This window comes from Balearica regulorum, chromosome 2, assembly GCF_011004875.1.
Source record: "Balearica regulorum gibbericeps isolate bBalReg1 chromosome 2, bBalReg1.pri, whole genome shotgun sequence".
Lineage (NCBI taxonomy): Eukaryota > Metazoa > Chordata > Aves > Gruiformes > Gruidae > Balearica > Balearica regulorum.
This window is the reverse complement of record NC_046185.1, coordinates 68,262,539-68,278,088: the sequence shown is the minus strand read 5'-3', so window position 1 is coordinate 68,278,088 and position 15,550 is coordinate 68,262,539. Positions and strand designations below refer to the sequence as shown.

General features: G+C 38.6%; 1 protein-coding gene across 1 annotated transcript in view; it reads left to right on the top strand.

Annotated features, from left to right (window-relative positions):
- Window positions 1-15,550, top strand: part of GABBR2 (gamma-aminobutyric acid type B receptor subunit 2) — a 489,338-nt gene that overhangs the window by 232,173 nt on the left and 241,615 nt on the right. The window contains exons 5-6 of the mRNA XM_075744642.1: window positions 7,815-7,880; window positions 14,762-14,953. Of these exons, the coding sequence (XP_075600757.1) occupies window positions 7,815-7,880; window positions 14,762-14,953 (258 nt within the window). The remainder of the gene's footprint in view (window positions 1-7,814; window positions 7,881-14,761; window positions 14,954-15,550) is intronic.

Genomic DNA, 15,550 nt, shown 5'->3' with positions numbered 1-15,550 from the left:
GCACTTTTAAATAGTGAATACCAAATCATTGCTGGCATCAAATATGTACAACAGACAATCAAAGCCATAATCCTGCAAATACTTAAATATGTGTAGAACAGGTTTTTAAAAACCCTAATAAACTGAATGGTATTAAAAAACTAAAATTAAAGCAAGGGTACCAACTGGTATAAGACTAGGCCACTACTGAAACTAACTGAAAAAGGTCTGAAGCATGGTAAACTGAGTGTACTTTATTATTCCCACAGACTAGAGGTGCAAGCCTGAATGTTTAAAGTATAAACAGGTAACGATTACGTTTATAGGAAGCCATTCGTGTCTGTCCAGTGTAAGCCAGTTTACATTTCCTGTCTGGGGTTGAACAGACTCCAGGATGTGTTATCACTAAAGTCCATTTTTTTGACAAGGTCTTTAACCCCCGGCATCAGAAAACTAACAATTCTGAAGACAGAGCTATAAACCAATGGGTGATGTAATAACAAGAAAAAATGCATATAAGCATGTATATTTAGGATGAAGGTTAGAAGAAGCAATGAGATTCTAGCCTGGTGGTTGTTTTATAGGGAAGACCAGGAGACTCTATCAAACAATATATTGTTAGCTCTTGATTTGTTCTTCAGAACAAATTATTGCAATAATAAAAAAGTAATTATCTAGGCAATCGCTTATTCTTTACAGGAGTACAGAGTTACTTGTCCTTAGGCGCATATGTCAGGCACAACTTAGCCATCCAGTTCTGAAAATGTTCATTCCTTTCTTCAAGATGTAAACCTAATATAGGTAAACTGGTATCTGCTTATTGTACTTGGATAAAATAGACATAAAATACCTTTCCTTTTCATAAACACAGTTTAAATTAATGAAATTAGTTGTTACGCAGTACAAAATAGAAATATGTGTCATGATTTGCAGAAATATATATTCTATATTTTTTCCAGCATCACCTTAACTTTTACTACATTGACTCTAGCCTCTTTGAATCACAGTTGGAAAGTAAATTTAGACTTAAGGATATCTTTAAAATTCATTTTTGTATACAGAGAAAGGGATGTTGGAGGACATGCATTTGTTCATCAACCTAAATGCTTAAAAATTCTAAGCACGCACAAGCAAATTGTATGAGCAATAACATTTCTGCTTCTAACTTTCTTGTATCTTGCATGCAGGACAAAAAATTTCCAATATATGAATTCCAATTCAGTGAAACCATTTCCATCTGATTTCCCAAATACAATAGGTGTTTTGAATACTGACCGAACACGATCTCTTATTCTAACAGTCAAGTTAATTAAATTCTAAAATTTTGGACCAGGAACAGGTTTGGATGCGGCATCAATTGAAGCAAGTGACATGCACACTAACAGAGACATCAGCAGATTTTGCCAGCGTGTTATGATGGTGGGAGCTGATATCCTCTAGTTCACCTTCACCATCAGTGATTCCATAGCTAAGGCTGGAGGCTCAACTGTAGTTCTTCAAGTGGACATGCAAGCATCTAGAGGGCAGAACATGTGGATACCTCTGTTGACAAAGTTACACAGCTTTGAGTAGATTTATTAATAACATCTTGACTGTCAGATACATGGTAGAGAATATGACAGAGTATCTGAGCTGTTCAATTTAGATATTTCATAAAGAGCCTGCCAAGAGATTGACTTTTCCTGGCAGATGAGATATTGTAGCCATCCTTCTCTGGAAAGCTGTGTAATACAGCATTGTGGTGTTATTCATTAGAAATGAGACAGATTAAAATCTGATCACAGAAGGGAAGCTGTGCAGGCTGAAAAAAGAAATAAGCTGCCTATTCCAGCATGATGTGCATCACTCAAAAACTCTGAAAAGGCTAAAGAGTGCCTCATATCTGAGGCTGTCAGAAATGGCAGTGGAGGAGACAATTTGTTCATCATCCCTCAGTGGAGCATCTTAGATGTCTTGATCCTCACTGTCTTCAGGGCTTGTACTACTCAGCTGCCAGTAGTACTGTATTGGGTTTGCGTGGTAAAGTTTTGGTAGCGGAGGGGCTGCAGGGGTGGCTTCTGTGAGAACCTGCTAGAAGCTTCCCCTGTGTCTGATGGAGCCAATGCCAGTTGGTTCCAAGACGGACCCACTGCTGGCCAAGGCCAAGCCCATCAGCAATGGTGGTAATGCCTCTGGGATAACAGAGTTAAGAAGGGGAAAAATTCTGCACAACGAAAAACTTCAGCTGGAGAGAGGAGTGAGAGTATGTGAGAGAAACAACTCTGCAGACACCAAGGTCAGTGCAGAAGGAGGGGGAGGAGGTGCTCCAGGTGCCAGAGCAGAGATTCCCTTGCAGTCCATGGAGAAGACCACGGAAGGCAGGCTGTTCCCCTGCAGCCCATGGAGGTTTAATGGTGGAGCAGATACTCACCTGCAGCCCATGGAGGATCCCACGCTGGAGCAGGTGTATGCACCCAAAGGAGGCTGTGACCCTGTGGGAAGCCCACGCTGGAGCAGGCTCCTGGCAGGACCTGTGGACCCGTGGAGAAAGGAGCCCGCACTGGGGCAGGTTTGCTGGCAGGACTTGTGACCCCGTAGGGCACCCCACACTGGAGCAGTCTGGTCCTGAAGGTCTGCACCCTGTGGAAGGGACCCATGCTGGAGCAGTTCGTGAAGAACTGCAGCCTGTGGGAAGGACTCACATTGGAGAAGTTCATGGAGGACTGTCTCCTATGGGAGGGACCCCATGCTGGAGCAGGGGCAGAGTGTGAGGAGTCCTCCCCCTGAGGAGGAAGGAGAGGCAGAGACGACATGTGATGAACTGACCGTAACGCCCATTCCTCGTCCCCCTGTGCTGCTGGGGGGGAGAAGGTAGAGAAAATCAGAAGTGAAGTTAAGCCTGGGAAGAAGGGAGAGGTGGGGGGAAGGTGTTTTAAGGTTTGTTTTTATTTTCTCATTACCCCACTCTGATTTGACTGGTAATAAATTAAATTATTTTTTCCCCAAGTTGAGTCTGTTTTGCCCATGACAATAATTGGTGAGCGATGTCTCCCTGTCCTTATCTCGACCCATGAGCCTTTTGTTATATTTTCTCTCCCCTGTCCAGCTGAGGAGGGCAGTGATAGAGCGGCTTCGGTGGGCACCTGGCCTCCAGCCAGGGTCAACCCACCACAGGTACCAAGGACACTTTATACTTAGTGGGTGAATAATATCCTCACCTATAAGAAAGAAAGAAGGGAGTAAGAGAGTCATTCATTTTTGAGGTTGTGCTATAGTCTTCATTTATAAAACATGCTTTTATGGAGAGTCCACCAGAACTGTGGGTAAATGAAATATAATTGTTTTTCCTTTTTTATGTTTGAACTTTAGTCCATATGGGAACATATGTATTGCTTACTGAGGGGCAAAGCTTAAATGCTGATATTGCTGCTCTAGTCTCTGAGAAGAGTAAATATGACAGCTCACCATCTGGCAAATGGTCTAAACGTTGGTCTTTTTATATAAGTGCAGTTAGGGGAGTTGCCTTCCCCCTGGGATGTTTTTAATCATCTCATAGATCACCTGCCTAGTTCCATGAATTAAAAACTCTTCTGTCAAATACACTTTAGCTCCATGCAAGCAATTTACAACTTTATGAGAAAGAAAGAGTACTTGACACTTGCTGGAATCCAGTGAGTGACTTCTTTGATCAAGAGAAGTTACACTGTGTTAACTTGCATCAGTCCCATGAGGGTTGATGTAAAGGAACAGTATATCCATGCCAGGAAATCATGCTGGTTGATATTCAGTTAATAGTGTAACTGAAGGGGGGAAAAAATTATGCCCCAGTAAGTGCCTGGTGTCTCTCTTTGCATGACACTGTAATGTGGGCATATACCCAGACCCATGAGCACTGAAATGAACCCAGCTCTGATAAACATCAGTGCTGACTTTACTGTCCATCCAGATAAAATCTCTGCAAGGGATTTGAGCTATGCGCAGCTGCATGAATTTGAAGCTTCAACGTCTCCTATGGAGGACACAACCAGCAGACCCAAGCCTGGTATTGAATGGATCTAGGTTTATTTACCATGTTGACTGCAATTCTTTAGGAACAAATTTGGGAAAAATGTGGAGGGAGACACAAAAAAGCAGAATTGAAGGGAAAGAGGCTTGCTGAAGAATGTGTGATTGCACAGAGGAAAAATGTTACACATGAAAGAGGAAAAGCCATTGTACAGACTTTCCTAAATTAGTTCTTTCTACATGTGTTCTAACATACAATTATTTGGTTACATGATTGCATACTGAATTTTCCACTCTTTAACTGCAAGCCATGAAATCCCAAACATTGCATCTCACAGCATCGTATTGATATCTCTGTGGTTATAAAGAGGAAGAATCTTTTATGATTTCACATACGTGACTAACTAACTAGAACTACATATTATGTTCTTCACGACGCAGCTTTATGAAGCTGGACAAAGGAAAAGGTACTCAGCCATATATTCTCTGTCAGCTTGACCCTGTGATCCCATACTCTCCATTTAACCCAGCAACATCTCTGTCTCATTCTGGATCTTCATCCCAGTCTGAAGTTCCTTGCTTACCCAATGGTATGTTCTACTCTGATTTCTCATCTCCCTCAGAGTACCTTTGTCTAGATTGTTGCTCCATTTTCTTCTGGGCTTACCTTCTGAGATTGCAGTTGTCCTAACACTAATTTTTTGTCAAGCCTCCTATTTGCCATACTCTTGAAAAGTCCTAATTCTCCCTTTTAAGCTCCTTATTCAATATTGATCTCAAGCAAGCCTACTGCTACATCCCCAGCTATTTGTTCTGTCTTTGCCTAAAAAGTCTAAGTACTCATTACCTACATCCCTTATTGGGTCTGTCTCTCCTTCCCATGTGCCCTTTTTTCTCTCACTGGATCCTACCTCCAGTCACTTTATTTACCCACTCTCAGCATTATCTTCTTGGATCCATCTCTGGCCAGTACTGAGCATATGTGGATAACAATTTTCCCCTCTCCTCAGAGGGTTAACACCTGGACAAATGTGAGGGAGAACTGAGGATTTATATTTCTGTCAGAGAAACCTTCATTTTCTTAGCATATTGCATATAAAAAACCATGGAAAAGAACATTCTTAAGGTTGTAACTTTTAAGTCTTTGGAAAAAAAATTGGAATTCAACTTTCTTCTGCTGTAGTCTTCAATGGCATAATACTTTAAATGGAGGACTCATGACTTATTCTTTAATAGGTGGTAATAGAATATTTCTTTTGATCTTCTTCAGTCAGTTTGTGGTTGGATACCATCCAAACCTTTTGGTGAACACAGACATATTAATGTCTTCCTTACTGTACTGAGTGCTTCAAAACCAGTAATTTATGTGTTAACATGGAAACTCATTAATTTAGCAAAAGAACATTTGAGTATTGCATCTCAGCTTGATCATACATCCCAAGGATGACAGAGGGATTGTCAAGTTCTAGAGCCATAGCTGAATTTAGAACTTGGGCCATGAAGCTTTCTAGTTGAGCATCAGGGATTCTCCAGAACTTGGTTTAGATGTGGTTCTCACACTTTGCAGATTTCCTGCTTTGGCATCAGAAGCTCAGCTCATGCTGGAGGTGGACATTCCTGCCTGACAGAAAATCCAGCTTCCCTGAAATCCTTAGTCATATATTCAGATGGTCAGATATTCAGAACTGGTATCTGCTAACAGCTGGACAAATGAGCAAATACACCCATTTGCTTGGTTACAGAGTATGTTTGAAAATAGGATTCACTGCCAATATTAGAATGAGGTCTCTGCTATGCCTTATGTGAAAAACATTTTCAAGAGGAGTTCTTGCGTGCCTGTTTTCTTCCTTGCCTATAGACAAAAGGAATTGTGGAGCCACATATTCATGTGTCTGACTGTGCAGTATTTAGGTCTGAATTCTATTGCCAAACTAATTGTGCAATGATATTAGTAGAAGACAATCCTTGCAGACAGTAAGGTTATTGAAACGGCATAGGATATTTCTGGGGGAAAAAATACGATGAACTATACAACTATACAGTTCTTGTAGTGCTTTACAGTAAAAACAAAAAGTTACTGTGGGAACTGTACTCTGGTTTATGTGATAATCAGGTGGAAGTAATGTCTTAAAGCATGGTACCACATACCGTAGGCACTACGCCTTCAGTCTGAAGGTCGTCGCATAGCCAGTGGGCAGCGTTGCTATACATGTGCTATAGAGTTACTCTCTACACCCTGCCTACAGTCTCTGGTGCTCTAAAACTATGAGGCCGCACATCATCTGTTTTTTTAAAATTGGTTCTCATCATGTTATAAAATGAAAAGGAATTTATTCAATTTTAAGTTTAATAACTAGGTCCTGGGTCATTTATTTTGTAACCAAACTTTTTAACTCTTTTTTCAAATATTAAATCTGCATTTTTATGTTCAGTGAGGTCAAGTGATTCAGAGTCAGAGTTCCAAGAGTGACTAAAATTATTTTTAAAATGTGAAAAATAGAAATAATGAATGAGAGATTTTATTGCTGCATAATTCCTAAATCTATTTATTGTCCTTATAAAAACCATAATACTATTGCTGTAATTTGTGTAATTTGTTTATTTAGTTTCATGTGACCTTGTTAGATTTGTTTAAAAAGAATCTAATCCGCTTCAATAAGATTTACATTACTTTATCAAACTGTGGCTAAATATAAAAATAAAGAGAAGTAATCTTACTGAAAATGCGCAGGTTCAGAATGAGCAAAGCATATTACGTTCTTTCCAGCTTTAACCATGCTAAGAGTGATATTAATTTCATGCATTTAATTGCAGAAGCATTCTCGTATCTTTTTGGACTGTCCATCATAATATTTTCTGTTGAACAGAAAATAAACATTGAAATTATCTAAACTGAAAATCTTTGATAAATTGATTTAATTAAAACTGAAATGTTTTTTTGCCATTGAAATTCACACTGAATCATCTGTTTCTTTTTTCCTTGGAGAGGGAAAGAGCTATTAGTAATTCTAACCAAGTGTTTTATAAAAGAAATGAAAAATTAGATTTGCTCAAGCTTTTGCTGAGAACTCAGCTTTTGTGTGAAATAAAAGGTAATATTAAGTCATAAAAAGCTATCTGTTCTGTGTTTTATAGGTGTTAGAATCAATTTTTCACATGAGAAAAAAGCTAGCCCTGTTCCTGAAGAAATGTTTTCCTGCATATGCTCCTGAATTTTGGAATATTTTCTTAATATGTGTCTAAGTATGAAAGTAAAATGATCTCTTTTGACTTCAGTAAATAGATTCTTAAAGTGTGATTTTTTTATTTTTTTTAATGTGTGGAGGTGGAGGGAGGAGGAGAGGAGGGATTGACAATGTGTTATAGTGACTGTAGAGAAGATGTATGAGTAAAACCTTTAAAAATTACTAAAGCAGGCATAATATCAAGGCATTTTATCTCACTTACTAATCTCCAGTCTCTCAACTTTACAACATTAGTTCATGTATGCAGTGAAAAGCATATATTTTCAGCTGGTTTCAATATGCAAAATTTTAAAAGAAATCTTGCAAGGAATCAAAAGAATATTTGATATTTTAGTCTTACTGAATAGTAATATTTGACAAGATAAACATTACAGGTTTATTCTCATTAGTGCTTTCGCTTCATCATTTTTTCAAACACCTCAGGTGCTATCTCTTGTAGTATTTCAAGTTTTTGAACTTACAGAAAATGGAATAGTTCTGAATTAATTTTGCTGTCTATAGCTGTAATTTGTGCTAACTCTCTACACAGTATAAATGGCCAAGTCAAGTGGTTTCTGGAAAGGGTGTGACTGTATTTAACTGCCACATATCTTATTCAATCTGCAGGGTAATGACGTTCGGATAATCCTTGGCCAGTTTGATGAGGAAATGGCTGTGAAAGTTTTCTGCTGTGTAAGTAAATATATTTAATTGCATATCAGAATAAAGAATGCGTTACATTTGAATAAAAAATAATTTGAGCATAAACATTTCTACATGGTGTTCAGCTCTGTCAAGGTTTATATCTGAAAGAGAGGTTACACATGCTTAGCTCCATTTCTCTTTCAATAAAATACCTGACTACAGTGGAATTTAGGCGTGGACTGCACTGTTAGCTTATTCTTATTGCTTTTCTGTAGTGGAATTAAACACCAAATCAAGCTTGAGCATTTCTCTTCAAGTCAGATGCAGGCAAACACTTGTATATGTAGCAGCAGATACAGAGAAATGCAAGATTTGAATCCTGTCCAAGAGTTGTGCTCTGGTGGTAACGTCTGTATATGTGTGGTTTTGCATGTTTTGCATTGAAAGGGTAAGAAACTCAAGCAGTTCCTATACATGCTAATTAAGCAAGCCTTATAATTTCTGCTACTCAAAATGTTGCTAATTGTACAGTTGTCATTCACTTCTGACTGCTGTACGTTTTACATGTTTTACATGAAAACAAATATTAGTTTGTAAAAAAAAAAGGTTTTTTAATTACAAGAAATACAGTAAGACCAGCATACATAAAATTCCCTATCCTCACCATTTGTTTCTGTGTATGAATGTGTTGCAAATATGCACAGTATGATTGCCATTGAAAGTAGCAGGATTAAAATGTGGATCTTTATTTGCACCTGTTAAAAAAAAAAAATCCCAAACAGGCAGATTTTAGTGGCCTCAATTTTGTTTTGGTATTGAATTTTTAGTCTAAATAACCAGTTTAATCCTATATGAGCCAAGAACACAATAAATACAATGGAAAAGCAATAATGATGGCATCTAAATTTCAGAGGGTGTTTTTCAGTCTTCACTTGGAGAGACAGTTACCTATCCAAGCAAAGAAATGAAAGGTAGAAGTTCAAAGTCTGAGTGCTCAGACACATGTTGACTCATACTCAGCAGCTGTCCCAGTTGCTGGCAAAATTTGGGAACGAGATTGCAGAATGTATGTGGAAGGAACAAAATCTGTTTGCATCCAAAAGGAAATGGAAAGTATTATTTTCTCTTTCATTCTTCTCATCTCTGATAGGTCTTTGTATATAGATCTTTTTGTTCCGGCATTTAAGTTGGATTGACAGAGTTAGTCTCCCATTTTTCCATTCCTGAAAGAAAGAATGGTCCTTCCAGAGCCCAGCTCCTTCTCAGATCTCTTGCGGTTGGGCTGCATTTCCCCAGCTGAGGGGTCCCAGTCAGAACTGTCTTCCAACCCAAAGTTAGATAAGAGATTGGCCTCAGTAATGCCACTGCCCTCAGTATCTAGTTGCCTTCCTCTGCAATTCTTTTCCAAGTCCATGTGCAGCCACGGAAGAAATCCTAGAAGTCCTCGGAGAGGCAGGGTGTCCTTCTTGTCTTGAAGGGGTTCAGGTGGGGGATGGCTCTTTCACACGAATGTCCGCTGCAGCCGAGGCCGCAGTTTGGTACTACCATGGGAAGTGTGCGTAACTCAGGGTGGTTTAAAGAGTGATGGCTGCTTCTGAAGTACATTAGTGTCAAAAATAATGCAGTGGGTTTTTCTGGAGCCTGGAGAAGTCTGAGAGATCATGTATTTAGGCTTGTATAGATGTATTTATATGAGAGTTTCAGCAGGAGACTGAATGTGGGAGAGGGCAGTTCAAAGTAGGTCATTTATATATTAATGCACTACAATATGTCAGTAAGCTTGTTATTAGTCATAAAATATATTGTTGAGTCATGCACTCCTACAACTATGTGTCTAAGAGCACAATAATTTAGATGTGTCAAGTTTTTTAACCCCCTTCCCCAGGTTTATCTTCAGGCAGGTTCCACTTGTGATTCCCTGTTATATTTTGCAGGGTGGCTGATGTTAGCCAGAGAAAGGCATTGAGTGTATTAAAGGAAGGTGCTATTGTACTAGAGCAAGATTATTTTTTTTTTTTTCTGATTGTGGCTATAACGGGAATATTATTTGCTAGTGATTTATGTAGGTGGGAAAATAAAGTCTCCCTCAGTTTTCTGTCTGGATTCAACAATCATATGCTGTGAGTTTTCCTCAGGACATCCATTGGAATTTATATAGAATCATAGAATCATTTAGGTTGGAAAAGACCTTTAAGATCGTTGAGTCCAACCGTAAACCCAACACTGCCAGGTCCACTACTAAACCATGTCCCTAAGCACCACGTCTATGCATCTTTTAAATATCTCCAGGGATGGTGACCCAACCGCTTCCCTGGGCAGCCTATTCCAATGATTGACAACCCTTTTGGTGAAGAAATTTTTCCTAATATCCAGTTTAAACCTCCCTTGGTGCAACTGGAGGTCATTTCCTCTTGTCCTATCACTTGTTACTTGGGAGAAGAGACCAACACCCACCTGGCTACAACCTCCTTTCAGGTAGTTGTAGAGAGCAATAAGGTCTCCCCTCAGCCTCCTTTTCTCCAGGCTAAACAACCCCAGTTCCCTCAGCCGCTCCTCACAGGGCTTGTGCTCTGGACCCTTCACCAGCTTCATTGCACTTCTTTAGACACAATATACTCATTTTCATTTTGCCTGGTTATTTCCTCCTCCTCCCTCCCAAACACACACACACACAAAAGATGCAGAGAACGTAACTCAAACATAAATTGAATAAAAGATAGTCTAATTCAGTGGCAAACTTGAAAAACATGACAGGACTAATTCAGGCCAAAGTGAATGTTAGCAGGTGTTTCCTACGATGATTTAAATAAGCTTAGCTATTCATTTAACATTAGTGTCAAAAACAGTTAGCAATTTTAATTCTATGGGAGATCTTAGCTTTATAATGTTATTTTCACCTCAGTGGGATGAATGTGATATTTTTCATGGAATAGAAATTAGGGTATTTTGCTCAAAACTTAACACCTCAACATTCAAAGTGGTCAGCTGTGTTGGATAGACATCATCTTTTTTCATTTAAAATTGGATTAACATGAAATTGCATCTTCCAAATGAAAACTTCAGTTCTGCAGAAAATTTTATTTAAAAAAAAATTGTTAGTGGGACTTTTTCCAACATACAGTCTTTAAGCCATGGAGATAATGCAGTATAGCCATGCACACATCAAGACTAATGCCTAGCTGATTAGGCTAGGCAATTATCTGTCTGAAGACAATTAAAGAAGATGACTATTACGCATAGGTCACTGCATCAGCTTTAGATGGCTCTTTTAGTAAACATTTAATGATAACTAAAGCCAAGCTTAATCAGCACAGTTGATACAAAAGGACTGGATTCTGTTCTTCTTGAGCTGATAGAGTTTTACTGCTGAGTCTCTGTTTTGGAATTAAAGGCACTATCGATTTTTAATGAGAAACAGATGGAGGTTCCTTACAATCCAGAAGTCTACAGGCATTCTTGTAGGGGTGGGATATAGGATGTGTCCATGCTGATATGATGGAAACATGATGGAAATTCAATGGGGTAGGGTTTTGCAGGCCCATTTACACAAACTGCCAGTAATTGTTTACTACAAATAAAAAGACCTCCTACAGAAGTTTCCTTGTTGTAAATAAGCATTTCTTTATGGATTCAAACAAGAATGAAAAGTTTTTTTTTTTTTTAAAAAAAACCACCTCAGTTTCCTGGCTGCCTGATAGGGCATGCACAAAAGATTAGGGAAGACATATGACTACTTTATGCTGTTCTGATGGTACAAAGCACTTGTAAACCTTCTTCACCTTGCTCTTGTGTGGCAACAAATCTTCTTTTTTTGTGCTGGCTTTGGCTGGAATAAAGTTAATTTTCTTCATAGTAGCTAGTAAGTTTTGGATTTGTGCTGAAAACAGCGTTGATAATACAAGGATGTTTTCGATATTGCTGAGCAGTGCTTACACAGAGCCAAGGTATTTTCTGCTTCTCACACCACCCCACCAGTCAGTAGTCTGGGGGTGCACAAGAAGTTAGGAGGAGGCTATTATGGGTAACAGCTATGTGTGATGGAGCCCTGCTTAGTTGCTGGCTGGGATTAAACCAGGACACCCTTAGAAACTAAAACCTGTAATAAGTGGTCTGTGTGCTTTCAAATAGTTCAGGAAAGATCTGCATCTCTCAAGGGAATGTATCTTTTAAGCATCAAAATCATCTCCATTTAGCAGCATCAACAGGGAGGAAAAGGTGGCAAAAAGCATCGGTTTGAAATAAGTCTTCCGGAACCCAAACACTGAAATGCCTGATCACTAACAACTGTGCTCTCACTAGAAAAATCATAGAATCATAGAATGGTTTGGGTTGGAAGGGACGTCAAAGACCATCTAGTTTCAACCCCCCTGCCATGGGCAGGGACACCCTCCACTAGACCACGTTGCCCAAAGCCTCACCCAACCCGGCCTTGAACACTTCCAGGGAGGGGGCTGCCACAACTTCTCTGGGCAACCTGTTCCAGTGCCTCACCACCCTCACAGTAAAGAATTTCTTCCAAATATCTAATCTAAATCGACCCTTCCTTCAGCTTAAACCCATTACCCCTTGTCCTGTCACTCCATGCCCTTGTAAACAGTCCCTCTCCAGCTTTCCTGTAGGCCCCTTCAGATACTGGAAGGCTGCTGTAAGGTCTCCCTGGAGCCTTCTCTTCTCCAGGCTGAACAACCCCAACTCTCTCAGCCTGTCTTCATAAAATGACTGCATGGTCATGATGCTCAGCTTTGGAGGAGCTGATTTTGTTCCTTTTTTTGCCTTCGTCAGACTACCCTTCAAGCCCTATCATTCCACCAGATCTCGAATGAAGAGCTGCCAGCTCTTAAAGTGGTTTTGTTTTGGGTTTTTTTGTTGTTTGTTTTTTTTTTAAACCATATTCTTGCAGGAATGTGAAATTTTCAGTGCAACCTTGTTTGGAATGATCCCTTGTTTCCAGTGTGGAATTTCTGGCTATTTGAAAACTTTCAATTTTCAGTCCATATCCCAGGACATTTACAGATTACGCAGGAAACAGGCTCAAGTGCTTATGCAAATAGAAAATTTCCAGCAGCTCCAATTTCAGAATAGTTCACAGCCAATATTTTCTTGAAACACACGTTTTGATACTTTAATCTGTATAGAGCAGGAGAAACTACAGAAGATTGTCCTTTTCTAAAAGCACTATTCTGTGTCCATTTGTGTCCTCAGTGATTTGAAAACTGTCAAATAAAAGACACTACATCACTGAAAGGTCTTGAATGACCTAATTGTGTAATGGAAATTCTTTTAGACAACAAGAAGTATTGCAGGATGGGATTGCTGTTTTCCTCGCAGGTGGACTTGGGATGCAGTGTCACCATAGCTGTAGTAGGAGTGGAGATGGACAGGAGGGCAAAAGCAGATGTGTTGCTGGAAGGGTAGAATTAATGAGCAAGAGAAAGACAAATAATTTATGTGGCTTATGGAATAAGTAAGATACGAGATGCAAGACACTGGGTTTCAGACAGGAGCACTTTCAAGCAGCATTGTATACAAATACATGAAATTTTATTTTGGCTGAACAAAAACTTCTGCAACTAGGGTACAAACAAATCTGCTTTGTGCACAACACATTTATGAACTTAGTTGGCACTGTTACAATAGCCTTCACAGATTTAAAGCCCAATTTCAATTTGGGTATTAACATATTTAGGAGGCTGTCCTATTTTGTATTTTTTGCTATTCGTTTTTATTTATCTGATAAGCTTTTGATGTGATCTTTGGGATACTTTTCAAAGCGGTTATGTTCTGAATGACTAATATGTCCTGTTTGCATTCTCATCATTTCCTCCTTCTGTAACATTTTCTGTGAAATTGTAACAATTTTCTAGTTAAGAGCTCTAAGGTTGCACCATGTATTTCTAAAAATTGGAATTTTTATCTTATAAGTATGTCTTGTATCTCCAGTATTGCTTACATTAGGAGCCAAACCAGCATGAAACCTGCTGTTTTGAAATGGAGTCTGACTGAAATGTCAAAAGAAAAATATCTAGTTACAAGACAGTGAGAGAAACATCTGAGAGAAAATTTGCTAATTTTATCCTAGAACACTCTTCACAATGGAATAGAATATCTATTGTGAATAGATCAGCTTTTAGGCACAACATCATATGTGCCTGACTAATAAAGTATTTCTGTTTCCTGTTATATGTATCTGCTATGTATTGAAAGCCTATAACCATCATCTCAGTATCTTAGAGTACAGTGAGTTATATTCAGTATTCAAACAATACAGAATTTCACCTGAAGAAATTTCTTGCTGGAAAAAAAAAAAAAATCACTGAGAATTGCTTGCTTTATCAATTTACAATTGATTCATGCTCCTCAGAAGAAACTGCTTACTTAACGTCCCTATGGTCTCTGTTTTAGCACAGTCACGTAATTAATATTTGCAACATTGTGATTTGATAGTGTCTAGGATCCAAGTTTTCTTGTTTAACCTTATCCTGTTTTATGTGGTCTTTCAGATGATATTAGGATGAAAATACCTTAGTTTAAACATGGTAGCATGGTGGTCCTACCACTCATGTAATAGCTGTGTTATGGAGAATTTTCTATGCAAATGCAGTGTCTGCTGCTTCTGTTCCTCTGTGTCTCCCACAGTTTTAGAATCCAGTATTTTGTTTTTCTGTTTTTGAATAATGGACTATTGAAAGTAAAATAGGTTTTAGTAAATTCTCTTCTCGTGGCCTGAATTTTAAAGAGAGGAATCTTCAAGAAAGGAGTCTTCATTATTAGCAAGTAATTATTCTAAACTGTTCAAAATACTTGTGTATCCTTCAATTGCACCATAATTTCATTAATAATGAAAAAAACATGAACAGAAAACAATTGCTTTTATGTTCAATATGTCTATTACAATGTCTATTAGCTTTTCTATTTTTCTTTCTTTGTAGGCTTATGATGAAGAAATGTATGGCAGCAAATATCAGTGGATTATTCCAGGGTGGTATGAAAACCTTTGGTGGGAATCCTGGATTAATTCTTCACAATGTCTCAGCAAAAATCTTCTTGCAGCCATGGAAGGTTATATTGGAGTTGATTTTGAGCCCCTCAGCTCAAAAATGATAAAGACCATATCAGGAAGGGTTAGTATTTTTCCTCCAACTATTTTATTATACCATCAGTTGTCTCAGCAAAGCACCGAGGAGGGAGGTGAAGCTAAAGGTTCTTCTACAAAGAGAGCTGGCAGTGATCATGGTTAGTCTCGTCTTTCCACTGGTTTGCAGTTTTTAAATATTTAGAAATCAATTCCAATTCTCTACAGGGTAAGGAAGCAGTAAGGTCCCTTGCTTCAAATCTGTCCTCTTCCCCTTGTATGAACATTACAGTTAAATGTACGGTTAAGTTTGAGTTACAGTCTTCAGTATCGTGTTGTGTCATGTCAAGTTAAATAATTGAGCACAGAAACAGAAAACTTTTATGTTTAAACCTCGTCCTGCAAAAGGCTAATTTTGTTGGTGATTTGTGCCTCTCAGAACTACGGGGTGGGAATGGAGCTTGTTTTAAATAAGTACTTAGGTGGTATTTACATAAATCATGTAACATTTTATCACAGAACGAATTCATGCAAACTCTGACTGATGAACATGCCTGATTTTGCTGCTTTTCATCTTTTTTTCATCTTTTTTTCATGCCTTGCTGATTGAGCACGAAAGGCAACTTTACAAAAAGGGAACGCATCG